This window comes from Rhinichthys klamathensis, unplaced genomic scaffold (assembly GCF_029890125.1).
Source record: "Rhinichthys klamathensis goyatoka isolate OS25496 unplaced genomic scaffold, OSU_Roscu_1.1 h1tg000059l_1, whole genome shotgun sequence".
NCBI classification, from domain to species: domain Eukaryota; kingdom Metazoa; phylum Chordata; class Actinopteri; order Cypriniformes; family Leuciscidae; genus Rhinichthys; species Rhinichthys klamathensis.
Genome location: NW_026606604.1, coordinates 8,199,519 through 8,213,584, shown reverse-complemented (window position 1 = coordinate 8,213,584; position 14,066 = coordinate 8,199,519). Strand labels below are relative to the sequence as shown.

Below are 14,066 nucleotides of genomic sequence, written 5' to 3'. Positions count from 1 at the left end.
AACTGTCAGTAAAGCTGATAACTCCGCCCCCTCTATCGTGACTAAATTAACTGAAGCTCCGCAGCGACCGCACAGCAGCTGAACGGAGTTTTGCAAGGGTAAATAAGGATCTTGTTGTTTGAATAAGTACTAAACACTTTGTCTATAAAAGCTCATATTTTATTTATTTGATGTCTGACTGAGACATGTGGGACCTGTCACCTGAGAGAGAGGTCTAGGCTAGAATTTGCCATCTAGTCATAACCAATACATAGCCTACACTTAAATAGCCTGTGCATACAGTAGCTTTTCATCTTTTATAAAATGCGATTTTGGCCAAATGTATTTTACAACAGGAAAAACTGAGCGCCTATATAGCTACAACAAACTTAACCCGTTGATGAAAATGTAACTTAATGTGATGCCGCCGGCGCCGTTTAATGACGGACAAAATGCACATTTGCACACATTCGCTGTTCAAAAACCCCGTAACTGTATTTGAGTTTGACTTTTGTAAAATGTTAACAATATATTCATAAGTAATACAACGTATAACTTGTTTTTACCATCGGAAAATCATAAGCACAGGTGCGCCCCCGCGCTGTTTCGTTCTGAAACTACACAAAGCGACTGAGTGATCCTCGTCGTCACCTAGATAATAGCCTATATTTTTAAGAAATTTTCTTCTTTGATTTATGATTGCTGATACACTTAATTTATTAACATTTCATCTTGTTATGGCAATAATATTAAATTATGGTTAATTCAAGCCTGTTGATATGCACGTATTCGCTATATTTTTTTTAATCTGGTATTCTATACTCTCCGCTCGTCCTCACATGTATAAATGTAGTAAAACATGGTTTTACTACAGTAATGTTGTAGTAGTAACTAAAAAAAACATTACAGAAATCTATTTTAAACATCACTGTGAAATCTTTATATTTTATCATGCAGAATGTAATTCATGATTTAATTCATTCCAATGCTTAATTTATTTGATCCAAAATACAACAAAAACAGTAATATTGTGAAATATTTTTACAATCTAAAATAACTTCTCTATTTAAATATTTTAAAAAGTAATTATATCTGTGATCAAAGCTGAATTTTCAGCATCATTACTCAAGTTCAGTACTCCTCAGTGTCACGTGATCCTTCGGAAATGCTTTTCACTGCAACTGTACTTTTCACACTATTTTATTTATTTATTTTCATTGCTGGCTTATTTTAGGGAAAGTGTAGTGAACAAGGGACCTTCAAGAGACCAACATTCCTGGTCCTCCACAGTATCAAGTTTTTGCCAGGTAGGCGGATACATGTTGGATATGCTATAGTTGTATGGCTACCATTGTATGGCTATAGTTTCTTATAATCTGGAATTGAGTTGGACACAATTATTTAAATTATATTTCAAAATAGTTTCTCAAAAATACTTGACTCATGTTTATGTGTGACATTGAGAAGAGGGGAAGGTAGAGTAATGTTAACCAAATAATACAAATTAGCTTATGAAACCAAACAGAATAGCTAAAAAATATATATATTTTATTGAACTTTTTGTGTGCAAAGAACAAAATATATATATATATATATATATATATATATATATATACACACATTTTTTATAACTATAACATTTATAAAAAATATATAAATGATATAACTATTTTTTGTACTTATATGAATTCTGATTACATGGTGGGGGAAAAAAGGGAGGGGGTGCCCTTTGTCAGTTTCAGCACATGCCCCTCAAAAGGTCTGTGCACGGCCCTGTATGTGTGTGTGTGGAGTTGAGCAGAGTGAACTGTATGCTACAGTAATTTTAAACAGGAGGTGTGTGAGGAGTCAGTGTCTGTGTGAGAGGAGCAATGGAGGCTCTTGAATGGAAAATTTGACTTGATATCAGAGCAGTCAGTCATCTCATGTCAGATCTCACCACAGATCATAGATGTACAAGACTTTTAATAGATGCTCATTAAGTGATAAAAGTTATTTATCCTTACAGTAAACTAGGGTACCAGATGGCAACATACCATAATGTTTTCTTACACTAAATGGTTAACATTATACCATGGTATGTAGTAGCCTAAATGAACTCCAAGGTACTTCTCACAAATAGCTTTAGGCATTGTTACTTGAAATAAAATAAACGTTAATTGAAATAAAATATTTAAAACAAACGTATTTTATTTCAGCTATTTGCTGATTTTCATTAAGTGATGTAACGTTAGACTACTAAATTAACTAAAGTTTGATTAACTTGATGTAAAAATACATCATTGATCTATAATAACTAAAACTAGAATTAAATTAGAGCATGAATAAATACAAAAGGTGCCAGATAATAATAAAAAAAGGTTACTGCGCTAACGTTACTGATCTATCAATATTAAACTAAACAATTCATCTAACGTTAACGTTACGCTATTAAAGCCGTTTTGCTTTTGCCACATACGGTATAACGTTAGATATGGATCAGCTAGAGACACATTTATGTTTACAATGACGTCTCATCTTGTGCAATACTCATGTTGCTACGGAAATAATTGCGTTCACTACAATACTGTACCGTGAGGATCTCGCCATGAAAATAGTCTGAATAGCTTACCTCGGGTTGTTGGTTTCTGACTGTGTAACAGAGTTAATAGTTTTTGGTTTAGTCTGGTTTCTCTTTCCTTGTGTCTCAACCTCCTCGATGATGTGAGGCTGGCTGTTATAAATGTTTAGTAGAACAACCGAGTCCCCAGACCCTAATGTAAAGCAACTGTTTTGATCCGTACTTGAGGGAGTGGGACCGTTGATCCGCCCTGCTGGCAACACTGCGCATGCGCGGTATAGTAGGAAACGACTGTGACCTTAGGACTGTGACAGCCAGTCAGTGGGAGTGTCTCCACAAAGGGCCAGTTGCACACTGAATTCAGAACCGCATACTACTCTTCCTATTTCCCCCTATTTCTTTCTATGGCACAATCAATTAGAATGCTGTTTTGGCCAGTAGCAGTTTAACCAAGCGGTAGTAATCAGTCTTACTTCTTCAATTCAAATTAGACCGTGAGCAGTAGGTAGGTTATGTGACTTCAGGCAGTAACAACTAATTGACATTATTCCAGTCTAAATATCATGAAAGTAAGCAGGAAATACAGAGAGAATATTTAAATTGGGGGGGGGGGGGGGGGGGGGGGGGGGGGGGGGGGGGATTGTTACAGGGATAAATCATGATAGTAGGCTACTGTGAAACATTTCCAAACACAAAACTATCTCTCAACATAAAAAAGCAACAACAGCAAAATTAATCAAATTGAAAACTCGATATATTTATTTAAACAAAAACTATGTACTATAGATATTTCAGACAGGAAACCAAATAAAACTGTGCTGATAGTCTCTATGGAAACTAACTCTGAAGGACTGTGCCACTAAGTATTCAAGAATATATTTGTTACAAACAATCTTTCATCGTTTTAAGTATTTGGTTTATTTAGTTACATTGTTTTAAAAGTGACTGAACTTTATTAAAATGCAATAAACACAAAAACTCATCAGTTCATCTAAGCAACATATATCTTTTTATTACAACATTTATTACAGCAAGTATATACACTAGATATATTCATTTTGGAGCTGGTGTATTTGTGAATGAAAAAAAATCTTAAAGTAGATAGTTGTCAACCTTGAAACATTTGAAATATATAATATATAATATCAATATAAACATTTTTTTAAAAAGCCTAATGAGCATAGGCAGTGCTGGTCTACTGTTCAAGTTTCACAAAAGATATAAAACACACATATGACAACAATTTTATACAGTAAAACAGGAACCGAATCAAACAGATAGTAGCAGTCTAGTGTGCCACTAAAATGAATGGGACTTCCCAGTGCACAATTCCTTTAGACTGTTCAGCTCTTCTATCAATGTCTGTTTCTGGTTCTCCATCATGGCGATGCGCGACTCTAAGCTCCGCACATAGTCCTTCTGCCTGCGTCTGTACTCTTTGGCCGCCGTCCTGCAAAAAGCACAAGCAACACGGGCAACACACCACACATTGACTGCCTCTGGAGCCTCTGGCCTCCAGCAAACACACATGCACACATCACCATCTTTCGCACGCGGGACAACACAACCATGCAGCTGTCATCTTATCGAATATTACGAGCGGTGTCTAGACATTGTGTGAAAAGCACGTTTGCCAATTTGTGGCAGCTCTGTAAACGACATAGTCTTTAGTGTTCGGCTTGCAATGGACTGCTATTCGGTTTTGTGACAGTATAGGTCTTTAAGAGCCTTGAGTTCTTCAATGAGCATCTTGTTTTGTTTTTCAAGCACGGCAACTCGGTTCTCGAGACATTTGACATATTCTTTCTTCTTCCGCCGGCATTCCCGGGCAGCTTCCCTGGAAGCAACAACAGAGAGGCTCTGTGAGCATGAATCCTGTAAATCTTACATTTTGTTTACAGGTCCCACTTCATGCAAGTCAGAAATGCAGAATATCATCGTGGCAAGCATGGAAACGCAAATTAAGTCCAAACCCGGAAAGCTTGAGTTGTGAGTACTTGTATACAATATGTGCATGTGCAACGCAAATGATTCCACAAGCCGAGTTTTTCTATTCTAAGCATTGCCATTAAACAACAAAGGCCTTTAGCACATGCTCCACACACTGAGACATCATTTTCAAACCCAAGCTGAAACAAGTATGAAAGCTGAAAGCAGGCCAATGGATGCAACAGAAGAACTTGTGAGGCCTCAGATGCGGAAAGAGCTGATGGAAGGACCAACCAACACACCAGGACAGACAAGCTGCTTATAATATCATGCAAAAAGAATAGGCTGATATAATGATTTCATGCTCTTAGGCTACAGAAAACAGTGGTAATCCTGGAATGGGGAAGGATGCCTGGGCATTACCTGTTTTTCATCAGTCGGTGTTCCCTCTTGCGTGACGCGTCCTCAGCCAGCTGCTGAGGGCTGGGAAGAGACCCGGATGAGCTGTCATTCACCTGGGAAAGGCCAGATGCCGGAGAGGAAACCTGATATGCAGACATACCTCCAGGAGTGGCTGCAAAAACACACAAACATATCCGTTTATAGAGGAACAGGTGTTTTCAAAGAGTTTTTTTTTTTTTTTTTTTTTTTTTTTTTTTAACAGGGACAATACACTAAGCATTGTTGCACATAGACAACCGATGCTGTGTACATAGGGCATATAGCATAAAGCTAGTTATTAGAAAACATTTACTGGACATGTTGTCATAAACAAGAATATTTTTATTTGCTGGCAAGTAGTTCAGTTTTTGACCCTGCTAATACTTTTATTGGCTACAAAAATACCAAAATAATATTTCATTTTTATATTTATAATAATCAATAAACTGTGCGTTTTATTTACAAATGAATAAAACTATTTACAACATATGACCCAAATCTCTCTCACATTGGTCCCAGGTCATCTTTATTGTTTAGCCCTGCACCAGCAATATTTAAGCAATAACAGTACATTGTTGTGGTTATTGTTATGGCTGTGCTGGGCATTACTGCTATTCCGGTTATATACAGAGGTCTCAGAGAGTATTTGGACACTAATGGCACGCTATGAACACATATTAGGCAAAATATTAAACAATTGTAAACCATTTTAATTCAAGATTTCAAACAAAACATTTCACAAAAATAAGTGTTCTAAAGCTTTTTTTGTGCCCACTTTATAACCAAGCTAATGAGTGAGTTATTGTTTTTATACAAAAGCACTGTGTATGCATTATGCAATACAAAAATAAATAAATAAATCTGAAAATAAATGCTTTAGTAAAGTTAAAATTTCAACAAAAACAACTAATTACTTTCCAGGAAATTTATTCTAGGTAAGTTTCCTATTACATGAATTATAAAATTCAAGGTTTTCCAGGATGAGTGGGACCCCTGACGGTTTGCAACAAACATGTCAATTAGGTCAAGCAGAGATTAATGACTTTCTGCCTATGACAGCTAGAGGGTGGATATTATCAAGACAAACTTTACAAGCATACCAGTGGTGACATTTAGACGTCAATGTGGTTGAGAGTTGCAATTGCTGATCTCCATGATAAAACAATCAGGGGTTAATTTGAAATGACATATTTGTCATGGTACTTGTCTCAAATTTAAAATAGAAAGAATGAATGCAAACACATCTCCATATTCTTATATGCATAACTTTAAGCATAAATAAAAAAGAATATTATCATTTATATTTACAGATTATAAAAGATTATACTGACATGGAGTTGTGATAGAAATATTTTATGTAATGGGTATTTTCAACAATAAATTAATGTACAGAGAAATGCAGACTAAGGATGCTCAGGTCAAAGACCATAATACTTACCCAAAAAGTGCTTAACACAGTAGAACTATTATGATTATCTTAGATCATTACAAACCAATTACTGTAACAAATCACAGTGAAGAGGACTTGAGTGACATTGATTTTTACTCAACTGTATGATTTAAATGTACATGTATCTTTCTATTCAGGAGACTCACTTGGTTGTTGTGACCAGTGATCTGACTGTGAATTAAACTTCATTCCTGCAAAGAGCAACTTGGGAGTCGTGTCAGGTATATTCTACGCTCAAAAAACCACCACAGAGACAGTGATAGTGTTGGAAGATTATAGAGCCGACCTCGGGGTGAGGCTATAATACTCTTGGTATTAATGATCCTGTGTCGGACCAGCGTACACCTGAGAAGGACGGTGAGAGTGTATAGATGCTAAAGATGCCGTCACCATCCTTCAGGGAAGTATTGGATTGTAAGTATTCAGGGAATTACCTTGAGATACTGTAGTTATTATTATTAACAACTGAAAGTTGTTTAAATTGTCCGTGGTGAAGAAGTCAGATTTAGTAGGTTGTATTCGTATTGATTATTTCTACAATTGAGAGTCTGATAGCATGAGTCCATGAATATCACCATGCTACTAAACAGGTCTGAGGATCAACAGAATCAAATGTCTGCAAGGTCCACAGGCATTGAATTAATACCCACTAGAGATCAGCAAACACATTGTGTTGCCGCTGAGTATGTCACAGTGTTAGACTGTAAACAGATCTACTCGTGGTGAGGTTATAAACTGGATTTCACACCAATAAAGGCTCCTACATATTTGTGCAGATTGCAACATGCAACCATCCTGCTCTTTTGAAAGCAGAGTGAATCAATTTCCACCAGAAGCCGCAAAACTATGTGGTCACAGTCACATATTACACCAAGCAGCAGGTCACATGGGAGACTTGCATGATTGAAAGTTCTTACTTTTTGATCTCTCTTCACTGAAACTAATGAAATAAATGTACAAAGCTCATGAACAATTAAAAGAAATACACAGCAAAATAAGCAACACATCTTTACGTCTCTGATTCTTGTTGTCTCCTTGGAGACTGTGGCACAGTCTAAAAGATGATTAATTTAGAAGTCTTGCTCTCGCAAAAGGAGCTGCTTGTATTCACAGCATGACTCTGAACTGACGTCAATGTACATCTTATTTTCTGTTCAGCATTTACATTTCCCTGCTGGTGTTCAATTCCAGGAAACAAGATGACGTCAGCTGCACTGTGAGTGGGCAGCGCATTCATGCGTTTCAGAGAGAGAGAGAGCAACAGAGGTGCTGACAGAAACAAGTGAGGGTAACAGAGGGACTCAACAGGGAGCAATAAAATCACTTATGTGAAAATTTAAATTTTACCCTGTTGCATGCTGTAGAGATGACCCATAGCAAGAATATAATAAGAAAACAGATTCGATACCCAAAAAAATCGTACATCATTTTCTAAGTACCATCTCTGTGTGTCTCTACCAAAACTTCAAAGTTTTGTTTGGGCATTTGAAATATTGATTGTCAGTTTATATTCTCTGAACATTGCCAAATCAAATTTAAAATTACCCAAGCAAATCCAGAGGATAAACAACCAAAATAAACGGAGGTATTTTAAATGCAATCTTTAAATGTATTAAATGTATTGTTAAACGCGGTGAAAAGAGCAAAATAACCACAAGAAACACCCAACGTACCTGATTCTGTGTCATCTCCAGTCACAGCCATATATAGTGAGCTGAAAGCAAGTCTGTCTCTCTCTGCTGTCAGCATGCAATGATGCCCAAACCACAAGCTAAGTGTGCAGTCACTGTCAGGGCCATTGACATCACTATGACATCATTGGCCTCCTGATGTCAGTAACGCAGTGGCTAGCGGAGCCAGCCCTTCCTTCCCCCACCCCCCTCTGTCGTCATTCACACATCAGACAGTGAACCGGACCAAAGCAGACTATAGAAGCAAAGGCAGTTTTTTATGTATAAGACTGTCTCTAGATTTTGTTTTCTATAATGGTTTCAACAGAAATAAGATGTATTATGTACAATGTCATGTGAAATTGTTTTGGAAAGCCTGCTTTTCATTTCAAGCAAGCAGTGCTGACATGAATTTATGCACAAAGGTCTTTGTAAGGCTGTGAATTGCATGAAACCTGTCAGGAACATATACGGATCACATTTCACCCAAAAATAAAAAAAAGAATTACAATACCATACATATTGTTGGGGCATTAAGATGTTGTGAAAGAAATTCAGTAAGGAAATTGATCAATGGCGACACAGAAGACTTGTACACTGTTATAAAGAATTCAGCATATTAGAATGATTTTTGAAGGATCATGTGACACTCAAGACTGGAGGAATGGCTGCTGAAATATCAGCTTTGCCATCACAGAAATAAATTACATTTTAAAATAAATTACAATAGAAAACATTATTTTATTTCAAGAAAATCTTTCTTGAGAAGCAAGAGGCTTCTTTCTAAAATATAAAAAAAATATTACTAACTCCAAACTTCTAAACTGTATATAAAAAATAATTAAAGGCACAATATGTAAGATTTTTTTCGCCACAAGAAGGCGCAGTTTCCAACAATAACAAAGGCGTAGGTTGATGACGCAGTGATGAGCTGAATGATGGGACTTGCTGACAAGCTGATGGATCTAATAATGTTTATGGATGAGTGCAAACATTCATGTTTTTTAACATTACAGTGGTATGAAGCAGGTCGTGATTGCTAAAGAGACAGATATCACACGCGAGTCCCGCGGATATAAAGGAATAAGGACATTTAATTCTATCGAACTACCCGCAAATGCTGGAATTACTCACACAGGTCAGTTTATTAGACAAATTAAACTTGTGAGGTAACGCAGCGCTGCTTCACTTGGTCTAATGTTACACTATCACACTAAACGGCATTTAAATGTGTGTTGTAAAGTTATAATGTTACGTGTTAGTTCGTTTGCTATACGAAACTAGCAGTGAGCTAGATCAACATTAGAATAACATACTGACCATATTCTAACATTTCATCATGTTGAGCTAACGTTATATAACATTGATTTGTTTTATGTACATGATTTGCTCACCTGTCTAATAAAGCTGTCAAGTTGTGACTCTTGAAGCTCTGTCAAGTCCAAGTTAGTCGCGGACGTGGAGCTCTCGGCATCTCAAAAACGCCACGCTGATATTGATCCTCATTTTAGTTCCCCTTTTTTGTCCCAAAGTCTCCTTGCAATGGTCTATGTTTGCAAGAAACAAGAACTGCGTGCCGCTAAACGTTACGCACTACACAGTTGTCCACGTCTGTCGCCATGGTTACGTCATGGCTATGGCAGTATGAACGGAAACCGAGGATAGCGCGGATATTGCGTCATTGACAGGCGACATTTTTTTCAGGGACGGCCACTTATTTAAAATAGGAATTTCTCTGAAATAAAAAATCTTTGGAGACTTTTGGGATATTGTAAGTACACAACTGCAGGAAATATATCACACTGTGCAAGTGATTTTTGGATATTTTATTACAAAATTCTTACATATTGTATATTGTATTTTTACATATCCTATTTTTAGAAAAACTAAGATTTTTTTTGCAAAACCGTTCTCGTTACTTAATTGTCATGGAAATAATGTCAAAGGCAAACAAAAATCTTTTGGTAAAAAAAAAAAAGTATCATTGTCACTATGCAAAATATAATTTATTTTGGGGCCAAAAGTGACCAGAGCATGTTCTCATAAGAATTACCCAAGCTTTATAATGGAAGTGAATAGACCCTGAGTATTTGAAGCTCCAAAAAGCACATCCATTATAAAAATAATCCATACGGCTCCAGGGGGTTAATAAAGGCCTTCTGAAGAAAAGCGAAAAATATCCATATTTAGAACTTTCTAAACTATCATCACTGGCTTCTGGTAACGGCCGTACGCGAGTCCAGTTTGGGCGGAAGAGTGACCTCTGGCCCAAATGCGTCTGACCCTTTATTAATCCATTGGAGCTGTATGGATTACTTTTATGATGGATGCGCTCTTTTGGACTTCAAAATCTAAGGTACCATTCACTACCATTATAAAGCTTGTTTTTTTTTATATGGTATTATAACAAAATGAGAGTATAATCCAAATGAATGAAATCAATGACAACATTACCTTGGCCCTTATTGTCAGACACAATGTAGGTGCCATTCCTGGAGTGGACAGCATACTGCATTATGGGAGACCTAGGCCATGAAGTGAAGGTTTCATATCTCTGCTGGCAGGGGATAAATTGGACACTGCCGCTCTGGTTGACGGACACTTCAGAATAATAAAACAAAGGTCACATGAGGACAAGGCTGTGCATTTGCATACTTTTGATTTTACAATAATGTTTAAGAAATCACCTACAGTGGCCTCAAAAAGGTTGTTTTTTTTAAAAGAAAGACAGCACAAGCAAATTTTAAAAACATTTCACAAAAAAGGTTTGCTGAGTTTTAAATAATAAAAAGATTTAAAATTGAACAAAGTATTTGAATACTTTTTAAACATTACGAGGAAATGGCTCAGAAAAGTAAAGTTGGTTGTTTGGGAATTGCCATTTGGTTTGATATTTTATTATATAATGCAATGGCATTCATTCATTTTAAAGTGTAACTTAAGATTGTGCCCAAAAGTGTCTAAATAGATTTTGGGGCCACTGTGCATGGGAAATATGTCTTTGAAACGCCTCACTGAAAGGGCCTGCATTGGTGTTGTTGAAAAGATTTCTTGAGGATGCCTCAGCGTCAAACTTCTTTTCTGCATCTTCATCTTTTAGACAGTCACCCAGATGTGTACTGGTAGAAGAGTCTGGGAGATCCCCTTTAGGGTTTTCGTCTTTACAAATTACTGATGATGCCTGAGTAGAAATAGGTTTTTTTGATTATTAAGATTTAAAAAAAAAAAAAACATAAATCATCAGAATACTTTTTTTTTATGAACTATTCCTTAAAAACTTATTTTCTGAATCCCTGATTTCTACCTGCCATATACATAGGGTTACATATAGGCTACAAGAAGGACCTTATGGTGATCTTGTGATGAATACCTACAGTAATCTATGAGGTTTAGATCACACACATATGATTTTCCAAAGCACAAAAGGTCATTCCTACGCTTTTTTCCACCTGCCACCTACATGCGCGACCAGATCACAGTGACGCTGGCGTCTGTGCGATCTGTGTGATACGGTAGCGTCTGAACCCACTGTCTTCAGTCACTCAGAGACACCACATAACACTGAAGCTGCTCAGAGGAGACTGTGCACTATTAAAAATGATCAATTGAGTTTTAAAGGGAACCCCTGTGACCAGAGGTTTTAGGTGCATCCCAATTTGAGTACTTGTGCACTATTTTGTAGTATAAATAGTGCGAGTAGTGTTTACACTGCATTTATGTCCATTTATTATGCCCTTCCCGTGCTAACTTCCCTCCAACTCGTTCACTCGGATGTACATCATTGTTTAAGTTGCACGAGTGTCCTCTACTGGTGGAACCCTTGCAATGTGTTTACGGTAAATGGAATGCCCTAGAGTGACAATACAATAAACTATAACTGTGTAAAAAACAGTCAGCTTAAGGTAGAGTATTACACAGTTGAATGTATGTCAAAATAATATGTCTACTGCGACGTCACAATCGTGTTTCATTGTGGTCTATGGGTCTGCCTGAAGTGTACATATATTGAATATACTTGGGCTGCATCCGAAATCGCATCATTCCCTATAGCAGGCGAAAAACAGTATGTGACAAAAGTTTGTCTGAATTCAGAGTACTCGTAAAAAAAAGGCAAAAAGTCCCCGGATGACCTGCTACTTTTGGCTGGATTATTAAGTGTGCATTCGATGGACACTTTACTATCCCGTGAGGACACGGGAGGCGATTTATGAATGGAGGTGAAGCAACGCATGAACTGGCGCATGATAATGACAACATGGCGAATATAGTACATCCAGATTATATTCATACTGCAGCTGCACACATTCACACTATATAGAACGTACTTTTAAGCGGTCATGAATAACTTATTCAAAATAAGTACCTAGTCAAGACAATTGAGATTTCGGACTTAATTTCGGATTTGATTTCTGTTTAAGCTAATTTTTTTATTTTTTATAATTTAATTTAACAGCAGAATTCATGGTGAAAACTATATTACCCATGATGCTGTACAGAAAATTACCAAATTACACCAAATAGTGAGTTTGTATGTAATAGAATCAATCTCTCTCTCTCTCTTTCTCTATATATATATATATATGCATGATTTGCATTATATAATCAACATTTGTTTTATATCTCTTCAAAAATGATTTGATTATGCTGTACGCAATGCTACATGGGATTGTAGTTCCTTTGCTCAATAAAGCTATTAAGTACAGTCTTGTACCTTTGTCAAGACTGGGGGGGGGCAAATAGAACTTAACGTTACTTCCGGAACCAGCGCTGCTGAAGAGAGACTGACTCCAATGTTGAATGACACTTATAACATTCATACACTAACATTACACGGTTGAGTACACAGGGCATATAAGTTGTATAAGTGCATAGTGCGCCATTTAGGACAAACCCTACATTTTTGACACAAAATTACCCTTTATTTTAAACTAAAATCCCATAAATTGTGGCAGTAAAGACAGTGACTTTTAAGTTGTAGCAAAGAGAATAAAGTAACGTTACCTTCGATACTCTTTGGTTGTAACTTAGGCATTCAGTTAACTTTAACGTTACCTGTGCATCTTCTGCAGACCGAGTGATTGTTTGACTTCCATCACCTGCATCCATACTGCTTTACACTAAAGAGATAAAATAGCAAATTTCTGTGTCTCAGATAAAATAATACAATGAAACCATAATAGTAATAATATACAAAACATACTCGGAGTGGTTTGAAAAGAAATTTTGCCTAAATTAGGATGTAATATATAATAAATATTTTAAGGTGTGAGGAGTATCGATGAATGAATCTGAATGTTTAAACTGGCTAACTTAGGTTTCGCAGTAAATGTTGTGTTAGAAGATAACGTTATGTTTTTTGAAAAAATATACTAGCTGCTAGCTCTATAAATATACTAACTTACTCTTCTCACAACACATTTGAGATGTCCTTTAAATGCTTTAAAAAGTGTCAATGGACAGAAAAGTGAACGTTTTCGTCGAATGTCATCTAATATTGTCGTTTAAAACAATTTCTTACCTTCTTCTTTTTATGAGAAAGTCGTTTGTATTGTAACGCGAACGAGTACAGTCGTCGAGTACACACGGCGAGGCGAGCGGTTTGGTTTGTAACGGTCAATTTCATAATAAGCGCGAGCTCTTAAATTTTTCAAAGTCAATTGACTCGCGCGCAGTAAAACTATATTAACGTTACCTGTACTACGATTTTTAGGAATTTAATTAAGTAAGTCCAAATTTGGGATGCCAAAACCAACCGAATAAACCACTGGAAGAGAGCTGGAAAATGTAATACATTGTCTTGGACGTTTTCTGTTTTACTAATAATACAGTTAATTGACATGGACTAATGGCGACATCCAGTGATTGAAGTTGGAATAGAATCACGTTCTCGTATCTTACGCTCCATGTCTTCTCCAGTCATTTTATTACTAAATATTTTTAAAATTCATAACATTTTAGACAGATTTGATAAATCGCCATTCAAAAAAGGCATTTGATATGGGTTTTCCATGATTAAAACCTTTAAGACAGTGTCCTT

The 14,066-nt window shown here is 36.4% G+C and overlaps 1 protein-coding gene across 3 annotated transcripts; it reads right to left on the bottom strand.

Annotated features, from left to right (window-relative positions):
* Positions 1-3,583: 3,583 nt before the first annotated feature.
* Positions 3,584-8,125, bottom strand: cremb (cAMP responsive element modulator b). 3 transcript variants are annotated; one of them, XM_056249237.1, is made up of 3 exons: positions 8,033-8,125; positions 4,892-5,042; positions 3,584-3,989 (listed from the first exon to the last, which is right to left on the bottom strand). In XM_056249237.1, exons 1-3 carry the CDS (start codon positions 8,106-8,108, stop codon positions 3,839-3,841), a joined length of 378 nt encoding a protein of 125 aa, XP_056105212.1. In that variant the 5' UTR covers positions 8,109-8,125; the 3' UTR covers positions 3,584-3,838. The 3 variants fall into 3 exon arrangements, with proteins under 3 accessions (XP_056105212.1, XP_056105214.1, XP_056105213.1); XM_056249239.1 differs by lacking the exon at positions 8,033-8,125 and adding an exon at positions 7,373-7,922 and having other exon boundaries at positions 3,585-3,989; XM_056249238.1 differs by having other exon boundaries at positions 3,905-4,376; positions 8,033-8,078.
* Between the last annotated feature and the right edge of the window lie 5,941 nt (positions 8,126-14,066).